This window comes from Schistocerca nitens, chromosome 6 (genome assembly GCF_023898315.1).
Source record: "Schistocerca nitens isolate TAMUIC-IGC-003100 chromosome 6, iqSchNite1.1, whole genome shotgun sequence".
Lineage (NCBI taxonomy): Eukaryota > Metazoa > Arthropoda > Insecta > Orthoptera > Acrididae > Schistocerca > Schistocerca nitens.
In genome coordinates, this window is record NC_064619.1 from 421,981,837 (window position 1) to 421,996,715 (window position 14,879).

General features: G+C 39.7%; 1 protein-coding gene across 2 annotated transcripts; it reads left to right on the forward strand.

Moving 5' to 3' along the window:
- Positions 1-3,403: 3,403 nt before the first annotated feature.
- LOC126262722 (uncharacterized) lies at positions 3,404-8,819 on the forward strand. 2 transcript variants are annotated; one of them, XM_049959513.1, is made up of 2 exons: positions 3,404-3,478; positions 6,659-8,819. In XM_049959513.1, the coding sequence occupies exon 2, from the start codon at positions 7,749-7,751 to the stop codon at positions 8,751-8,753; it is 1,005 nt and encodes a 334-aa protein (XP_049815470.1). In that variant the 5' UTR covers positions 3,404-3,478; positions 6,659-7,748; the 3' UTR covers positions 8,754-8,819. The 2 variants fall into 2 exon arrangements, with proteins under 2 accessions (XP_049815470.1, XP_049815471.1); XM_049959514.1 differs by lacking the exon at positions 3,404-3,478 and adding an exon at positions 6,346-6,465.
- The last annotated feature ends 6,060 nt before the right edge of the window (positions 8,820-14,879 follow it).

Below are 14,879 nucleotides of genomic sequence, written 5' to 3' on the forward strand. Positions count from 1 at the left end.
TCTTTAAGTTTTCTTGGGAATACCTGTGGCAATGAGGAGTTCATTATTCATAAAATTAATAGATTCATTCAGCGCCAAACCTTGAATTTTAAGCATTTTAATACTTGCAGGTATATGGTAAAAATGAGTGCTAATCACAGTAATGTAGTTTTTTAATACTGGAATCATTAAAAACTTCTTAGCACTGGCAAATTTCCAAAGCCTCTGCACTATCGAAGTTGTTTACTACCCCTCTAATGACCTCGAAATGTTCATTGTAAAACAGCACAGCTTCTACCCACGTACCCCAACGCATTATCACTGGTTCGGGAGATAAAGGCACATTTGGTAGTTTTTCTTTGTAGATCTTGATGCGAGGACGAGCCTTTATAAACACTTTCTTTGTGGATGAAATCAGTTTATTTACATTCACAAACGTGGAACGTACTTCTTCACCAAGGTGATGTATTCCATGAGCAAAGCATATCATATGAATCGAAGGGTTTTTCCTGCTTTGAACTTGCAGGAAGCAGCCCTGAAATAAACACAAACAGAGTTTCATCTGCAGGATGATTATGGGAATATTTTTCTAATCTGCATTCACAAATCTGGCAATCGTAGAATGAATTAATTTTTCAAGTTCTTTGCAGGCCGCTAAATAGGAAGACGAAGGCTCTTCTTTTAAAGCACCAACAATTGAATTTGCAATGTAACGGCCACAAGTCTCTGTAGTTTCGTCAACTGAAATCTAAATAGTGCTGTCATTGAGTTCATTGTGTTTATGTAAATTTTCGATACCGGTATCTAATTTTTACGCAATGTTGATTCATCTGGTATATTTTGATTTAAGCAATATTTGCACAGGAACCCTTTTAGGATAGGGTTTGTAAGTTTTGTGAAGGCGACTATTGCTTGCAAAGAATGCTTCACGCAGATCCATGTTAAACCGACTTTTTCGGTTACCTTTGCACAAACCCTGCTACTGCAACTTGCTCTTGTCAAAAGTCGTCGTGGTCCTTACTTCTGCATTCCTGTGATATGAAGACTTCTCTTGGCATGCTAGTCTATTTGAAACTTTTTTTGCATGAAACGTTTTTCTCGCAAACTCGGCAATATAAAACGATTCCGTTATACGTAAATGTTCCAGGATGGTCAGCTATCCACGAAACGACATTTCTTTTTTTGAGCGGCATGGCGCACGACACGTTACACACTGCACGTCGTAAACACGTTGAACTGCGTACAAGTAAATAGAAAGCTAGACAGAAACAATGGACGTGCGACTAAAAGTTTGCGTAGTTTAATTGTTGCCAACGTGTACAGTATGACAGCGAAGGGCATTAACCTGCGGCGTGGGCGCAGGAGCTTTGACTTTGCCTGTTCCTGTTCCTCCTCTGTAATGATTTCTCTGGCAGTGGCCTCTCGGTTAGCGATTGCGCGCAGTTCTCAGTCACGGTCAATCTGTGAGACATCAAAACTAGATCGAGCTAGGACCACCCGTCTAAATTTTTAAAATATTGTAAACATAGAGCAAAAATATGCATCGTCACTAGTTTCTAGTTAAAATATGCAATAACCGATGAAAAGGAGCCAAAGATGCAAATTCATATGCAACATGCAAATGCGTATAATCCTGTCTCTACTAATTACATATACACATACAGGTCACATAAATAAAACCTTTTTTGAATTTGGTTGAAAACAGTATCCAATGAGAACATGAAAACAAATCACTTTATTAATTAAGACAGCTTTCGTTGGCCAGACTATAACTGAAACATGATTTTTAGTATTGTTTCTTTATTTTTGCAGCCACAAAGCCAAGAAAGAGGAAAATAACGATGGAAGAGGATGACAGGAGGATCAAGTGCCATTTACACAATTTTATTCTTGTCATCCCAAAGACAATAGCAATAAAAGCTTGTGTAACTCACTACTGAACCCTTTAGAAGGATCAGAATTGGAACCCATAAACTCTGGTGATATTATTGATGAGGTAGCTACTGAATCTCGTGTATCTATATCTACACCCGTTCTGGAAGATGGAGGTAAGTGTGCAGTGGGTTGGACGATCTTTTGTAGTGGCTAGTGGAACGCAAATGGAACTGTTGAATGCCAGGTACCTCCAGAAAATTATGATGTTGCTGTTGACACTACACATTTAAAATGCAAATTCAATCACACTTGGTTAGAAATGTACAGGCCTTCGCTTGCTTAGTCAAAGAGATTGAAAAGTGTGTTTTGTGTTTGTGTTTTTCAGCCTCCGATCACTTAGTATAGAAGCTAAGCGAATGGTAGAAAGTGGACATGCACTGTAGGCTACTGCGCAACTCTCGCACTACACACTCCGCCATTGGCGACCTCAAGGCATCAGTCTGCTTTACACCACAGCCACGTAAGCATGGCTGCCATCATTGTTGCTCCTGCCAAGTGTGAACTACGAAGTGTAATTCAGTTTCAGCAAGCAGAAGGGAATAATGCAGCAGAAATTCATCAGAGAATGAGATGCGTGTACAGTAATAACTTCATGATTGATGGTGGTGTGTGTGAATGGTGCCGAAAGTTTAAAGATGGCCGAAATGACCTGCAGACACAAGTCTGTCATTACAGCCAACCTCGTTGAATGAGTTACAGAATGGTTAGAGTAAATCATGGGTTCACCATAACTGCTTTGGCTAAGAAAATTCCAGAAGTTTCTGTCGTACATGGCGTCAGCTTTGAATTTTCTTGACCCTTATCACGATGAAGGAGAGAACTTTTTGAAATTGATTGTTACTGGAGATGAAACTTGGATCCAGTATGACACACTGGAAACAAAACGACAATCACAACAATGGATGCATCCAAATTCACCAAACAAACAAAAAAAATTCAACAACAGAAAGGTTACGGTTACCATGTTTTGGGACCAAATAGGTTTGTTGCTTGTAGAGCTTATGCAGCCCAGAACCACTATCAATGCAGCTGCTTATTGTGTAACTTTACGATGAGAGCCATTCAAAACAAATGAAGAGGAATGGTGACTTCAGGAATTTTGTTGATCCATGACAATGCTCGTCCACCACCTGATGGCTCCTTGAACATTTTCAATGGGACATTTTTGATCATCCGCCATACAGTCCTGACCTGGCACCCAGCGAGTTTCACCTTTTCCCTGATAGGAGGGCAGCACTTTCAAACCAACGAAGATCTTTAAAACAATGTCAATACTCATTTGATATCATTGGCAGTAACATTTTTTGAAAAGGGTAAGGTAAAGGCACCGGTAGTTGACATAACACCAGTAGTTGACACTGTCAAATAAAAGTTCTTAAAATAAGAAAATCGCTTTATTCAGAGATAGAGTTTTGACTGCTGTTGTATGGCGGTGCCATCTACAGTGTAATTTGATAACTATCATATTTTTCTAGCAGCCATATTGAAGTGGGTGCTTCTGTTCGTAACAGTGTGTTTGTGTTGCTCTGCTTTCGTTGATTTTCTTCTCGAAATCGATAAGGAGGTACATTTTTGATGTGGCAAAGCAAACATAAGATATTATTATTTTTTGTGTATAGTTTTTTAGATGGTTCTAGTATTAAACAAAGTAAGCGAATTTGTGAATTTAGGTTATGGTATGGTCAGGGACCAGGTGTCAAGTACTGGTGCTAATATGTTCCTCATTTTTAGTAGTTGACACGTCTGTCAACTATTGAGTCCAACAACTTTTTTAATACCTTTTTCATTCCCTGTATCCTTGCAAGCTTAGCTCCTACAAGACTTGGCGTTGTGGAATAGATGCTAAGTCCCAATCTAGACGTAGTTATGTATATAGTAATATGCTGTTTACATTATATACCCGCTCCTGTTGTAAAGTTAGTAATGATGAAAAAATAGATGTATGATTGAAAGGACTTGGTGTACTTGCTGAGAATGTTACTGTAACTGGTGATGTAACCCTGTACTACAATTATAATGAAGCCTGATCTGTAGTGTCAGCCACCAATCACTAGACGTACATCTGGTGAACGGGGCTCCAGGATGCAACAATTTGAAAATAATCGAAAACATAACATAGTGGCGTGTTGGCCGCTGAGCACCTGTGTGGCTGCATGATGCAATCCGCTTTGGCCAGCTCGCCAGCGGGTACACGTGCTGCGTATTTATTTAGCATCCGTGTCATCGTACAAACGATATTGGACTTGTCATACATAGAAATTAACAATATAAAATATACAAAATGAAATTGTCTACAATTGGATTTCATACACAGAAATTAAAATATAGAATGTACAAAATGAAATTGTCTATAATAAATAACAGCAAACGTACATTTTTTTCCACATAAATGGTTTATAGTAATTTGCTTCTCAGTAACAATATATAACTAGTAGTATAGCTAGTAAAGTATAGTAAAAGCTGAAACAAACAAAGATAGAAAATTTTGAAGATTAGCTTGTAAAGTCCTTTTCTTGGTCTTCAAGATATTCATTTATTGAGTAGCAACATTTATCAATTAAAAATTTTCTAAGTTCCAGTTTAAAACTTGTATTGTCCTTTAAATCTTTAATGTACTGAGGTAGTGCATTATAGAGCTTAATGCCCATGTGGCTTACATGCTTCTGAGTTTGTGTTGTTCTTACTTGTTCTATGTGGAGACCATTCTTGTTCCTTGTGTTATAGTTGTGACAGCCTGCATTTGTGTGGAGATTGCGTAGATTAGCTTTGGTTAAGAGTACACATTTAAGTATATAGACTGATGGCAGAGTAAGTGTTCGTAACTTTTTGAAAAGAGGTCTGCAGTGAGCTTGTCTCGGACTGTGGGTAATTATTCGAACAGCCCGTTTTTGTAAAATAAAAATGTCTTTCAAATTAGATTTTGAGCTGGCCCAGAACACTATTCCAAATGAGGCAACAGAATGAAAGTATCCAAAGTATGCCGTTCTAATGCCTTCTGGAGTGCAAACATTTGCAATAACTCTCAGTGCAAAGCAGGCTGAGTTAAGTCTGTGTGTAACAAATTTTACACGGTGTTTCCAATTCATAGTTTCATCTATATGCATTCCTAACACTTTTCCAAAATGCACTCTCTCTATTAGTCTGTCATCCAGTTCTAGATTAATGTCTTCATCCTGAATCATTTTACCAAACTGTATGTAATTTGTTTTCCTTGCATTGAGTGTAAGTTTATTTGTACTGAACCAAGTCTCAATACTTTTTAGGATTTTGTCAATAGTTGACTGTAACGAGGTTTTAAAGTCACTCACTATCAGACTTGTATCATCTGCATATAGTACAATTTTGGCTGTATTATATTGTAACTGTAAATCATTGACATGTATCAGAAAGAGTAGTGGCCCTAAGGTGCTACCCTGGGGTACTCCTAAAGCAACTTCTTTTGCTTCTGAAACTAACCTTATTTTTTTATTTGAATTTACAGTGGTGAGCTCTACAATCTGAGATCTGTTTTTGAGATATGACTCAAACCACATTTTAACTCTTCCTCTAATACCTACTGCTTGCAGCTTATCAAGGAGGATTTCATGGCAGACCGTATCGAAAGCTTTAGATAGATCTAAATTGATTCCTACTACACTTTTGTTTTTTTCCAAATTTTTGATTATTTCTTGGGTGTAGTCCATGACTGCAGTTTCTGTGCTTCGTTTTGCACGAAAACCATGTTGATTTCTATTCCAAAGTTCATTATTGTCTAGGTAACCAATGACTCTCAATTTCATCAGTTTCTCTAATATTTTGGAGGAAGCAGGAAGAGGTGATATGGGACAGTAGTTTTCTATTTTATGTCTGTCTCCATTTTTAAATAGTGGCCTCACTTTTGAGATCTTCAGTTGCTGAGGAAACACCTTCACTAAAGGATAAATTTGCAATATGTGCTAAAGGTTTTGCAATCTGCTCTGCAATCCTTATTCTGATTGAAACTGGTACTTCATCGACACTTGCTGCCATTTTTGGTCTGAAGCATCTAATCACTCTAACTACTTCCTGTTCATTTTTTGAAGTAATATTCATGCTGCAGGCAACCCTTGGAGCTTGTATTATTTTTTGTTTTGTGAAGTTTAAGTTTAGTGAATGTGGCACATTTAAAAAATAGTTATTAATATAGTTTGCCATTTCCTTCTTTTTATATTGCAAATTTCACTGCTTTTGAGTATTATTTCTTCCTCTTCTCCCAAGGTAGTAGTTTCATTCCTCACAATGTCCCATGTAGTTTGTAGTTTGTTGTCTGAGTTACTGATTAAATTGTGAGTATATAGCAACTTTGCCTTTGTTATTGCCTTTCGGTATATTTTTCTGTATGTTTTTACATATTCTACAAACTGTGGATCTGAGCAAGTTTTAATTTCTTGGTTCAGTCTTTTCATGGTTACACTGGAAGTCCTAATGCCTGTAGTTATACAAGGTTTGTGTGATTTGTGTTCTGAAGACTTGGACTTCACTAACTTCTTAGGGAAACACATTTCAAATTGTGACATGAATATAGAAGAAAAGGTATTATATCCATTATTTGCACTTAATTCTGACCTCTATTTGTGTTAAATTTATCATTGCATGTATAGATCCAGTAGTTGACACCCTATGATTTGATTAGATTAGATTAGACTGTCAACCACTAGCTCATACCACGTCAACTACTGGCATTCAAGTAATTTGAATTTCTGACATTACGTTTTGTATTATTTAGGTCATTATAATCCCACGAGTAAAAGGAAAGATGCTCAGTTATCCAGAGGAACAAATGGAGCTTGCCACTGATGCAGTACTTAATGGAATGCCTGTTTTTACAGCAGTAAAAAGTTTCTCGGTTTCGAATTAGTTTAATGTACAAAGCCAGAGGGAAGACGCCTAGAAATCGTCACATGGATCCTGATACAGTTCTTACCAAAGAAGAGGAGGATCTATTAGTACACTGGATTTGTACTATGGCTAAGGCCGGATTCCCCATAACAAAACTCGAACTTCTGGACAGTGTGCAGCACTTGATTGAACAACTGAAACATAAAAATCCCTTTGTTTGTAACTGCCCAGGGAAAACTTGGTACAATGCTTTTCTGAAGCACCATCCCAATTTGGGATTAGAATGTCACAAAATCTGACATCAAGCAGGGGAAGCTATAAGAAACTGGTTTGATGAGATAGATAAATATTTAACAGAGAACAATTTTAGGTCAATTCTTCAAAGCCCCGAAAGAGTTTTTAATTTAAATGAAACTGCTTTCTTTCTGAACCCCAAAGGAAACAAAGTGTTGGCCCTGAAAGGAGAAAAACATGTGTACCAGCAAGTGAATAGTGACGAGAAAGAATGTCTAACGGTTTTGTTGACTGCAAATGCAAATGGCGATTTAGCACCTCCAATGACAGTGTTTAAATACATTAGAATACCACAAGAACTAGCAGAGAGTGTACCAAAACATTGGGGAATAGGTAAATCTGAAACAGGTTGAATGACAGGTCCATTATTCTTTGAATTTATAACGAATGTTTTCCATCCTTACCTTCTAGAAAAGAAAATACCACACTGCCAGTCATTGTGTTTATTGATGGCCATGCATCACATCTCACCTTACACACTAGTAAGTTTTATAATGAGCATGGGATAATGCTCGTAGCTTTGCTTCCAAATTCTACACATCTTCTTCAACCTATGGATGTTGCCGTCTTTCATTTTTTAAAGGAAAGTTGGAAAAAACAAGGTACATCAGTGGGGAATGGAACATTTCGATCAACCAGCGCTTAAGAAGATCCTTTTGCACCCTTACTGGAACAAACTTTAGATGAGTTCATTAAACCATTTGAGAATGGATTCAGGAGAACTTGTTCCATGGAATCCAGAGGCTGTAGACTACTCAAAAATTCCATCAGTGAGTGATGAAGTTATACTTACTACTCACAGAACTACCACTTCTGAAACATTAAACTTAAAAGTTGGATTAGAGGTTCTAGAAACATACATTGGGAAAGATAAACTTTCATGTTTTGAGTCTTTAAGTGATGTTTGGGAAGGAAATATAAATGACCAGTCTTTGTTTTTGCTTTGGAAGGAAATTAAAAATGATTGTCATAATTCTATCCTTTCCCAGTCTGTTGACGACGCAAACAACTGTGTGGCAAAACAAAATGAAAAATTGGAGGAAGGAAATGTCCATCCAGATGAAAAACAAAATAATGAAGTAATCAAAAATAAAAAACAGGAAGAAATGAAAAGCTTGGCAGGCAACAACCAAAGTAAAGAAAGAGAGGAGATTAATGTAACAGACCAGTGTGTCACACCGAAGAATTCAATGAAAAATTCTGATTTTCCTCAGTGTGCTTCTAGTGGAAACATTAATAGGAAATCAGGGGACCAACTAATCCCCTCCCCATTCAAACGTGCATTATTTTGGCCACAGAACACAGGAAAACAAGGGAAAAGAAGATTCAGAGAAAAACTTCCAAGTGTTGTGACATCCAACCACTGGGAGGAATATCATCATAAGAAGGAACAACTGAAGCTACAAAGAGAAAGACTAAAAGCTGAGAGGGCAGAAGCACGAAAACTGAAGAAAGAACAGTCTGAGATTGCTAAGAAACTCAAGAAGCAAACTAAAGCAGAGAATCGTAGAAATCCAAAAGTGCACAAGAAAAGAACAATTTCAGTGTCCTCAGATTCTGAAGATGAAGAATGGAGTGAGTCAGGCAGCAGTATGTATGAGATTAGTATGCTCCCTGATAGTGATTTGCAGATATCTGATGGCAAGGAAGATGACAATTCTGATCAAACAATTATAATAGAAAAATAAACAGCAAACAAAGAAGAAAATATGAATAAATTTTATAAAAATGGCGAATTTCTTCTTCTTCTTCTCCCCCCCCCCCCCCCCTTGGAAAGAAGAGATATTTCAAATATGTTTGTATTGTTCAGCATGTGTTTGAGGATGGTGAAATAGAAGTAATGGCTCTAAAATCTTGCAACTGTCAGAAAAAGTTTTTTTATGCTGATTAAAATTATGTTAGTGTTATTAGTCCATCACAGGTTATTGACAAGCTTCTTTTACCAATCTCAAGTATCACTAATGAACATTTGAAATATGAATTCCAAAACAGTATTGACTGTGATGTGTAGACTAAAGTTATTTATTTAGTGTCAACTAGTGAATATTTTTCCTGTCAACTACTGAAACTTTCGTGTCTCACTAGTGTCAACTACTGATTACTGCACTTATACTTTTGTTATAATTTTTATTTACCATTTACTGTATCTTAACATAGTGAATTATAATAAATATCAAATCACAAAAGATCAAAAAACCTGAAGATTAATTGCTTTTGTGCCCAACATCCACTTGTATTCATAAATATAAAATTAAAGTAGTTTCATTTCTTAAGGTGTCAACTACTGGTGCCTGGTATTGCAAAGCTTGTCCACAGGTATGATAAATGTCTCAATGTTTTCGGTGATTATGATGAAAAGTAGCCATATGTGTATAAAACTTTTGGTAATAATAATTGTTTTCTATGAACTTGTCTTTTATTTATAGCCTATTGGAGGGAAAAAAATGGCCCTCATATTTCCATCGAAACATGAACATGATATACAGGTATCCCCATTCGTCTGATCGTTCACTAAGTACAAAGATATACAATTGTTGTAAACCACATGTAGATAGTCATTGGCACCAAGAGTCTATACCTACATCTACACTCTGCAAACCGCCATGGCAGACTGTACAGCCCACTATGCCAGTTATTATGGTTTCTTCCTGTTCCAGTCACATATAGAGTGTGGGAAGAATGATTGTCTGAATGCCTCTGTACTTGCTGTAATTATTCTAATCTTATCTTCACGATCTCTATGTGAGCAATATGTAGGGAGCTTTAGTATATTCCTGGAGTCATCATTTGAAGCCAGGTTTTGAAACTTTTTTTAATGGACTTTCTCTGGTTGCACAAACAGGCCACAAAAAAATGATTGTACACATCAGAAATGCATTACAAGCTATAGTCAGTACACTTATTTCTGCGGAACTCATGATTTGCCTCGAGAGGAAAAGAAAAGGATGATGGCATATTTCAAGATTTGCTTGGACTAAAAATTGATTCTGGTGACGAAATTCTGAGCAAATTTACAAAAAAGGCATAAAACTGGAGACCCAACTATATAAAATGAGATTTTAAACATATGTGGAGTCATAATCAGTGAAAAATTGGTAGATAATGTCAAAGCTGCAAGTGGCTACAGCATTTTGCCTGATGATCAGCCGATGTATCAGAAAAGAAGCAACTATCAATAGGTCTTAGATATTACAATAAAAGGGAAAAAATTTTAAGGAAGAATTTATGGGTTTTGTCGAGTTAGAAAAAAATGGATGCCCAAACAATAGCTGCTGAAATAAATGGCTTCATAAGTCAATTAAACATTGATGTCAATAAATGCATGGGACAGAGCTATGACAGATGTGCTATGATGGTGGGTCCAAAAAACATTGAGAAGAACATATAAAAAGGGTTCATATTTTTGCTGCACCTGCCACAAATTAAACCATGCAGTAAATGACTTAAATAAAGTTCCTGAGGTCCGCAACTGCATTGGAATGGTAAAAGATACAGTAAATTTTTCAGGGAATCAGGTTTGGGCCAAAAATATGCACAAAAAATACTATTGCTGTGTGAAACTAGGACATAGCCAGGATTTTATCAAAGGAGGGGTCTAATTTAATTGAGACGACCATACAAACACTCATGTTTTTCATTTATTCTGTAAATTTCCATAAAGAATGATAAACCATTTTATTTCAATATGATCTCAGAGTTTTCACCAAGCGAAGATATAATATCATTGTTTAGGACTGCAGTATTTTGGCAAACTGTTAAGAAGCAATCATGCTCCAATTTCCTTTTACCCTCCAAGGTCATTTTACACTCTTCTTCTCTGTCTGAATTTGAGCTGAGGTGGTGATCAGTAATACACGAGTGCTGATTTTTTTGGACACCATGATTATTATTCACAGAACGTTTGGAATAAAGAGATTTCTGTTCAGTAGAGAAGTGTCCGCCACCGGTAGCTGAGTGGTCAGTGTGACAGACTGTCAATCCAAAGGGCCCGGGTTCGATTCCCGGCTGGGTCGGAGATTTTCTCTGCTCAGGGACTGGGTGTTGTGTTGTCCTAATCATCATCACTTCATCCCCATCAACGTGCAAGTGGCCGAAGTGGCGTCAAATCGAAAGACTTGCACCAGGCGAACGGTCTACCTGACGGGAGGCCCTCGTCACACGACATTTCATTTCATTTCAGTAGAGAAGTTAGAGTAACTTTTGATGACAAAAATGCAAAGTGTCTGGAATTATTCAACCATGTACTTTCCCGACTTTCCTCATGTAAGTAAATATCTGTCATTTCTTGCATTGTAAGAAAGATCATTTTCTGCATTAAAGAATGTCTCCACAGACAAATGCATAAGCCTAAATGAGGATAATTTGCATTATTATTTATTTATCATATAGCTTTCAGTGCCAGGAGCGTCCGAAGAGATGCTCTGGTAGCCTTTGGATTCAGAGCTTTTCATTTAAGCAGAGGAGTTGCATCTTTAAGGGAATTGGAGAATGTCAGGAAAGAAATATGTTCGAAAGGAGTTGGCTGTGGCCTATAGTAAGGGACCAACCCAGCATTTGCCTAAATTGAAAATGGGAAACCACAGCAAACCATTTTCAAGGTCGCTGGCAGATGGATTCAAACCACGCCATCTTCTGAATCCGGGGATTGCTAGCTCAGTGGCTCACCATGCAGAGTTACCCCAAGGTGGTGGGGGAATTTTTAAAAACTGGCCGTCGTATATTGTTTTAAAATAACTAAAATGCATATGACCAAAAGACTGAATTCTGACACTGCAAATTTTTCCTTTAATTGTGCATGTTTAGTCATTTGATAGCGCATTAATGCATGCATTAAGATTTAATTATGCATGGTAATGCTGGCTTTAGTTATTATAGGAATGGAGTGTGCAGTTGGCTTGATCAACTTCAAGTAGCCTGCTGAATGTAGAATCCTTTATCACCCTGAGCTTGTGCTGCGAAGAAAGAGTGTGCCATTCTGTATTCCAAAATTCCAAAACTTGACAACATAATGCTGACCAAAAGTCTATTTCCGGAATGCCAGTAGCAAGAGATGGCCTATTAGTTCATTGCCTTGGATACCAACATGGCTTGGGGTCCAAATGAAAACAACTGACCATCCACGTTGATCAAGGAAAGATAGGGAGACCTGGATAGCTATGACCAATGGGTGGCGAGGGAAGAACTGGCTGATAGCTTGCAAACTGCTCAAGGAGTCACTACAGATAGTGAAGGACAGTCCTGAGCAGAGGTGGACATGGTCCAGTGTGTGCACGATGGCTACCAATTCTGCAGTAAAAACACTACAGCCACCTGGCAAGGAACAAAATTCCGTGTGTCTCACATAGGTGTAAGCATAACCAGTGTGACCAGCAACCATGGAGCCATCAGTATAAATCACTTCTGAACCCTGGAATGAACTGAGGAGACAGTAGAATTCGTGGTAAAGGGCCACCGGAGGGACAGAATCCTTTGAATTGATGGAAAGATCAAGACAGAGCTATGGCCCGAGAGACGCACCACAGAGGGGTACATGCGTGAGTGGAGAAAAGAAGCAGTAAGGGAAGTGCTGGAGCTCAGAAAAAAGCGAATGAATGCGGGCAGCCATGGTAAGCCCACATCTTGACCACTGCCATGGGAGGTTGATCACCGTGTCTGGATAAAGGAGACCATAATTAGGGAGCTTTGGGGTGCAGTGAATGCAGAGCTCATAAGATATCAGCTGTTGTTGTCCCAAAACTTGCAGCACTGGAATCCCCATCTCTGCGAGAAGGCTAATCATGGGGCTAGACCGGAAGGCACCAGTTGCAAGTCGTACCCCACAATGGTGGATGGGGTCTAGCATCTGCAATGTCGAAGGTGACGCAGAGCCATAGACAGGACTCCCGTAGTCTAAACAAGACTGGACCAGCGCTTTGTACAGTCACAGTAGAATAGAGCAGTCGGCACCCCAGGTGGTATTGCACAGACATCTAAGAACATTGAGATGCAACCAGCATGTCCTCTTCAGCTGGTGAAGATGAGGGAGCCATGTCAACTGGGCATCGAAGACCAGACCCAAGAAGCGATGGGTGTCCACCACCTCAAGGGATTGGCCATTGAGGAACAGGTCCGGATGGGGTTGGACTATACGGTGAAAGCAGAAATGCATGAAACGCGACTTGGCCACCAAAAACTGAAAACCATGGGAGAAAGCCCAAGATTGTGCCTGGTAGATTGCACCCTGTAGACGGCGTTCTGCAGTGCCCATGACAGAGGAAGCAATGTAGATACAAAAATTGTCAGCATACAAAGTGGGGGACACTGTCGGCCCAGCAGCCACAACCAGTCCATTAATGGCTACGAGAAAGAGAGGGACGCTCAGCACGGAACCCTGCTGACTCACCTGGCCTTCAAGGAGCTTGCAGAGGGTGATGGTAAGGCTAACTGGACAGTAGCTATCCAACTGAAGAGGTGGCATCCCAGCCTTCAACACCGGAATAACAATGCTTTCCTGCCACTGGGTAGGAAATACCCCATCACCCCTCAGACGGTTGAAAAGAGTCAGTATACAACTGTGGACAGCCACCAATAACCATTGGAGCATTTAGTTATGTATCCGATCCGGTCCAGGAGCCCTGTCGGAAGAAAGGGCGAGGGTGCTGGCAAATTTCCACTTGCTAAATGGGGCATTATAAGGCTCCAAGCAGCTAGAGACGAAAGACAAAGGCGGTCGTTCCAAGTGCTCTTTCAGGAGGAGGTACATGGGAGGATAGTGAATCGATGCAGAGACTTGGCCAAAGTGTCGAGCGAAATGCTCTTTAACAACGTCTCGATGGGTAAGGACAACACCATGCACAGAAATTCCTGCAACACTGGTGGGAGGACGGTGGCCAAACATTCGCCTGTGTTCACCCAGACTTGTGAAGAGGGGGTGTGTGGTCCTATGGCAGCCACATATCGTTCCCAGCAATTCCGTTTATGAAATTTGATTAGGTAACAGGCCCGGGCATGGAATTGTTTAAAGACCAGAACAAGAGCATTAGAAGGGTACCCAGAGTCCACCAAGGGACCATCTTCTGATGGGGGGAACCCGAGGAAGAAGGGATGGCTGAAACAACTGCAGAAAGAATGGCAGCAGTCAAAGCCTGTGTAGACTCATCAATACTGCTGTGTGATAGTACAGGGGGGATGGTAGCAGAGGAGATGGCACCCCAATCAGCTTTAGAGAAGGCCCACCTGGGAGGGTGATGGAGCGAGATACACTGAAGGAAAGTCAAAACAAGTGGGTAATGACCGTTGTCACATAAGTCATTGTGGACACCCCACTGAACGGAGGGAAGAAGGCCGGGACTGCAGCTGGAGAGGTCAATGGCAGAGAAAGTGCCGTGTGCCACACTAAAGTGTGTGGGAGCACCGGTCTTTAGTAGACAGAGGTCAAGCCCCTGCCAGAACAGCTTCAACTGTCCCAGGGCAGTAGTCGTGTGACTACCCCAAAGAGGGTTGTGGGCATTAAAGTCCCCTAGTCACAAGAAGGGAGAAGGGAGTTGTCGAAGAAGGGTAGTTGGGGCAAGGGATGTGGGCAGCCTCCCAGGCAGGAGGTAGAGATCACAGATTGTGATTGGAGTGGCCAATGGACCCTGACAGCAATTGCTTCCAGAGGGGTATGGAGGGGAACCCATTTACTAACAATGTCCTTGTGGACCAAGGTGCAAACACCACCAGAAGCCCACAAGGGACCAATTTGGTTCTGACAGAAAGTGTGGAAGCCACAAAGGGTGGGTGAGTAAGAATTGACAAAATGGGTCTCCTGGAGAGCAATGCAAGCAGCAGAGTAG

Excerpts from the sequence above, each read along its gene's own strand:
- LOC126262722 (XM_049959513.1), top strand. The coding sequence starts at position 7,749 with ATGAGTTCATTAAACCATTTGAGAATGGATTCAGGAGAACTTGTTCCA.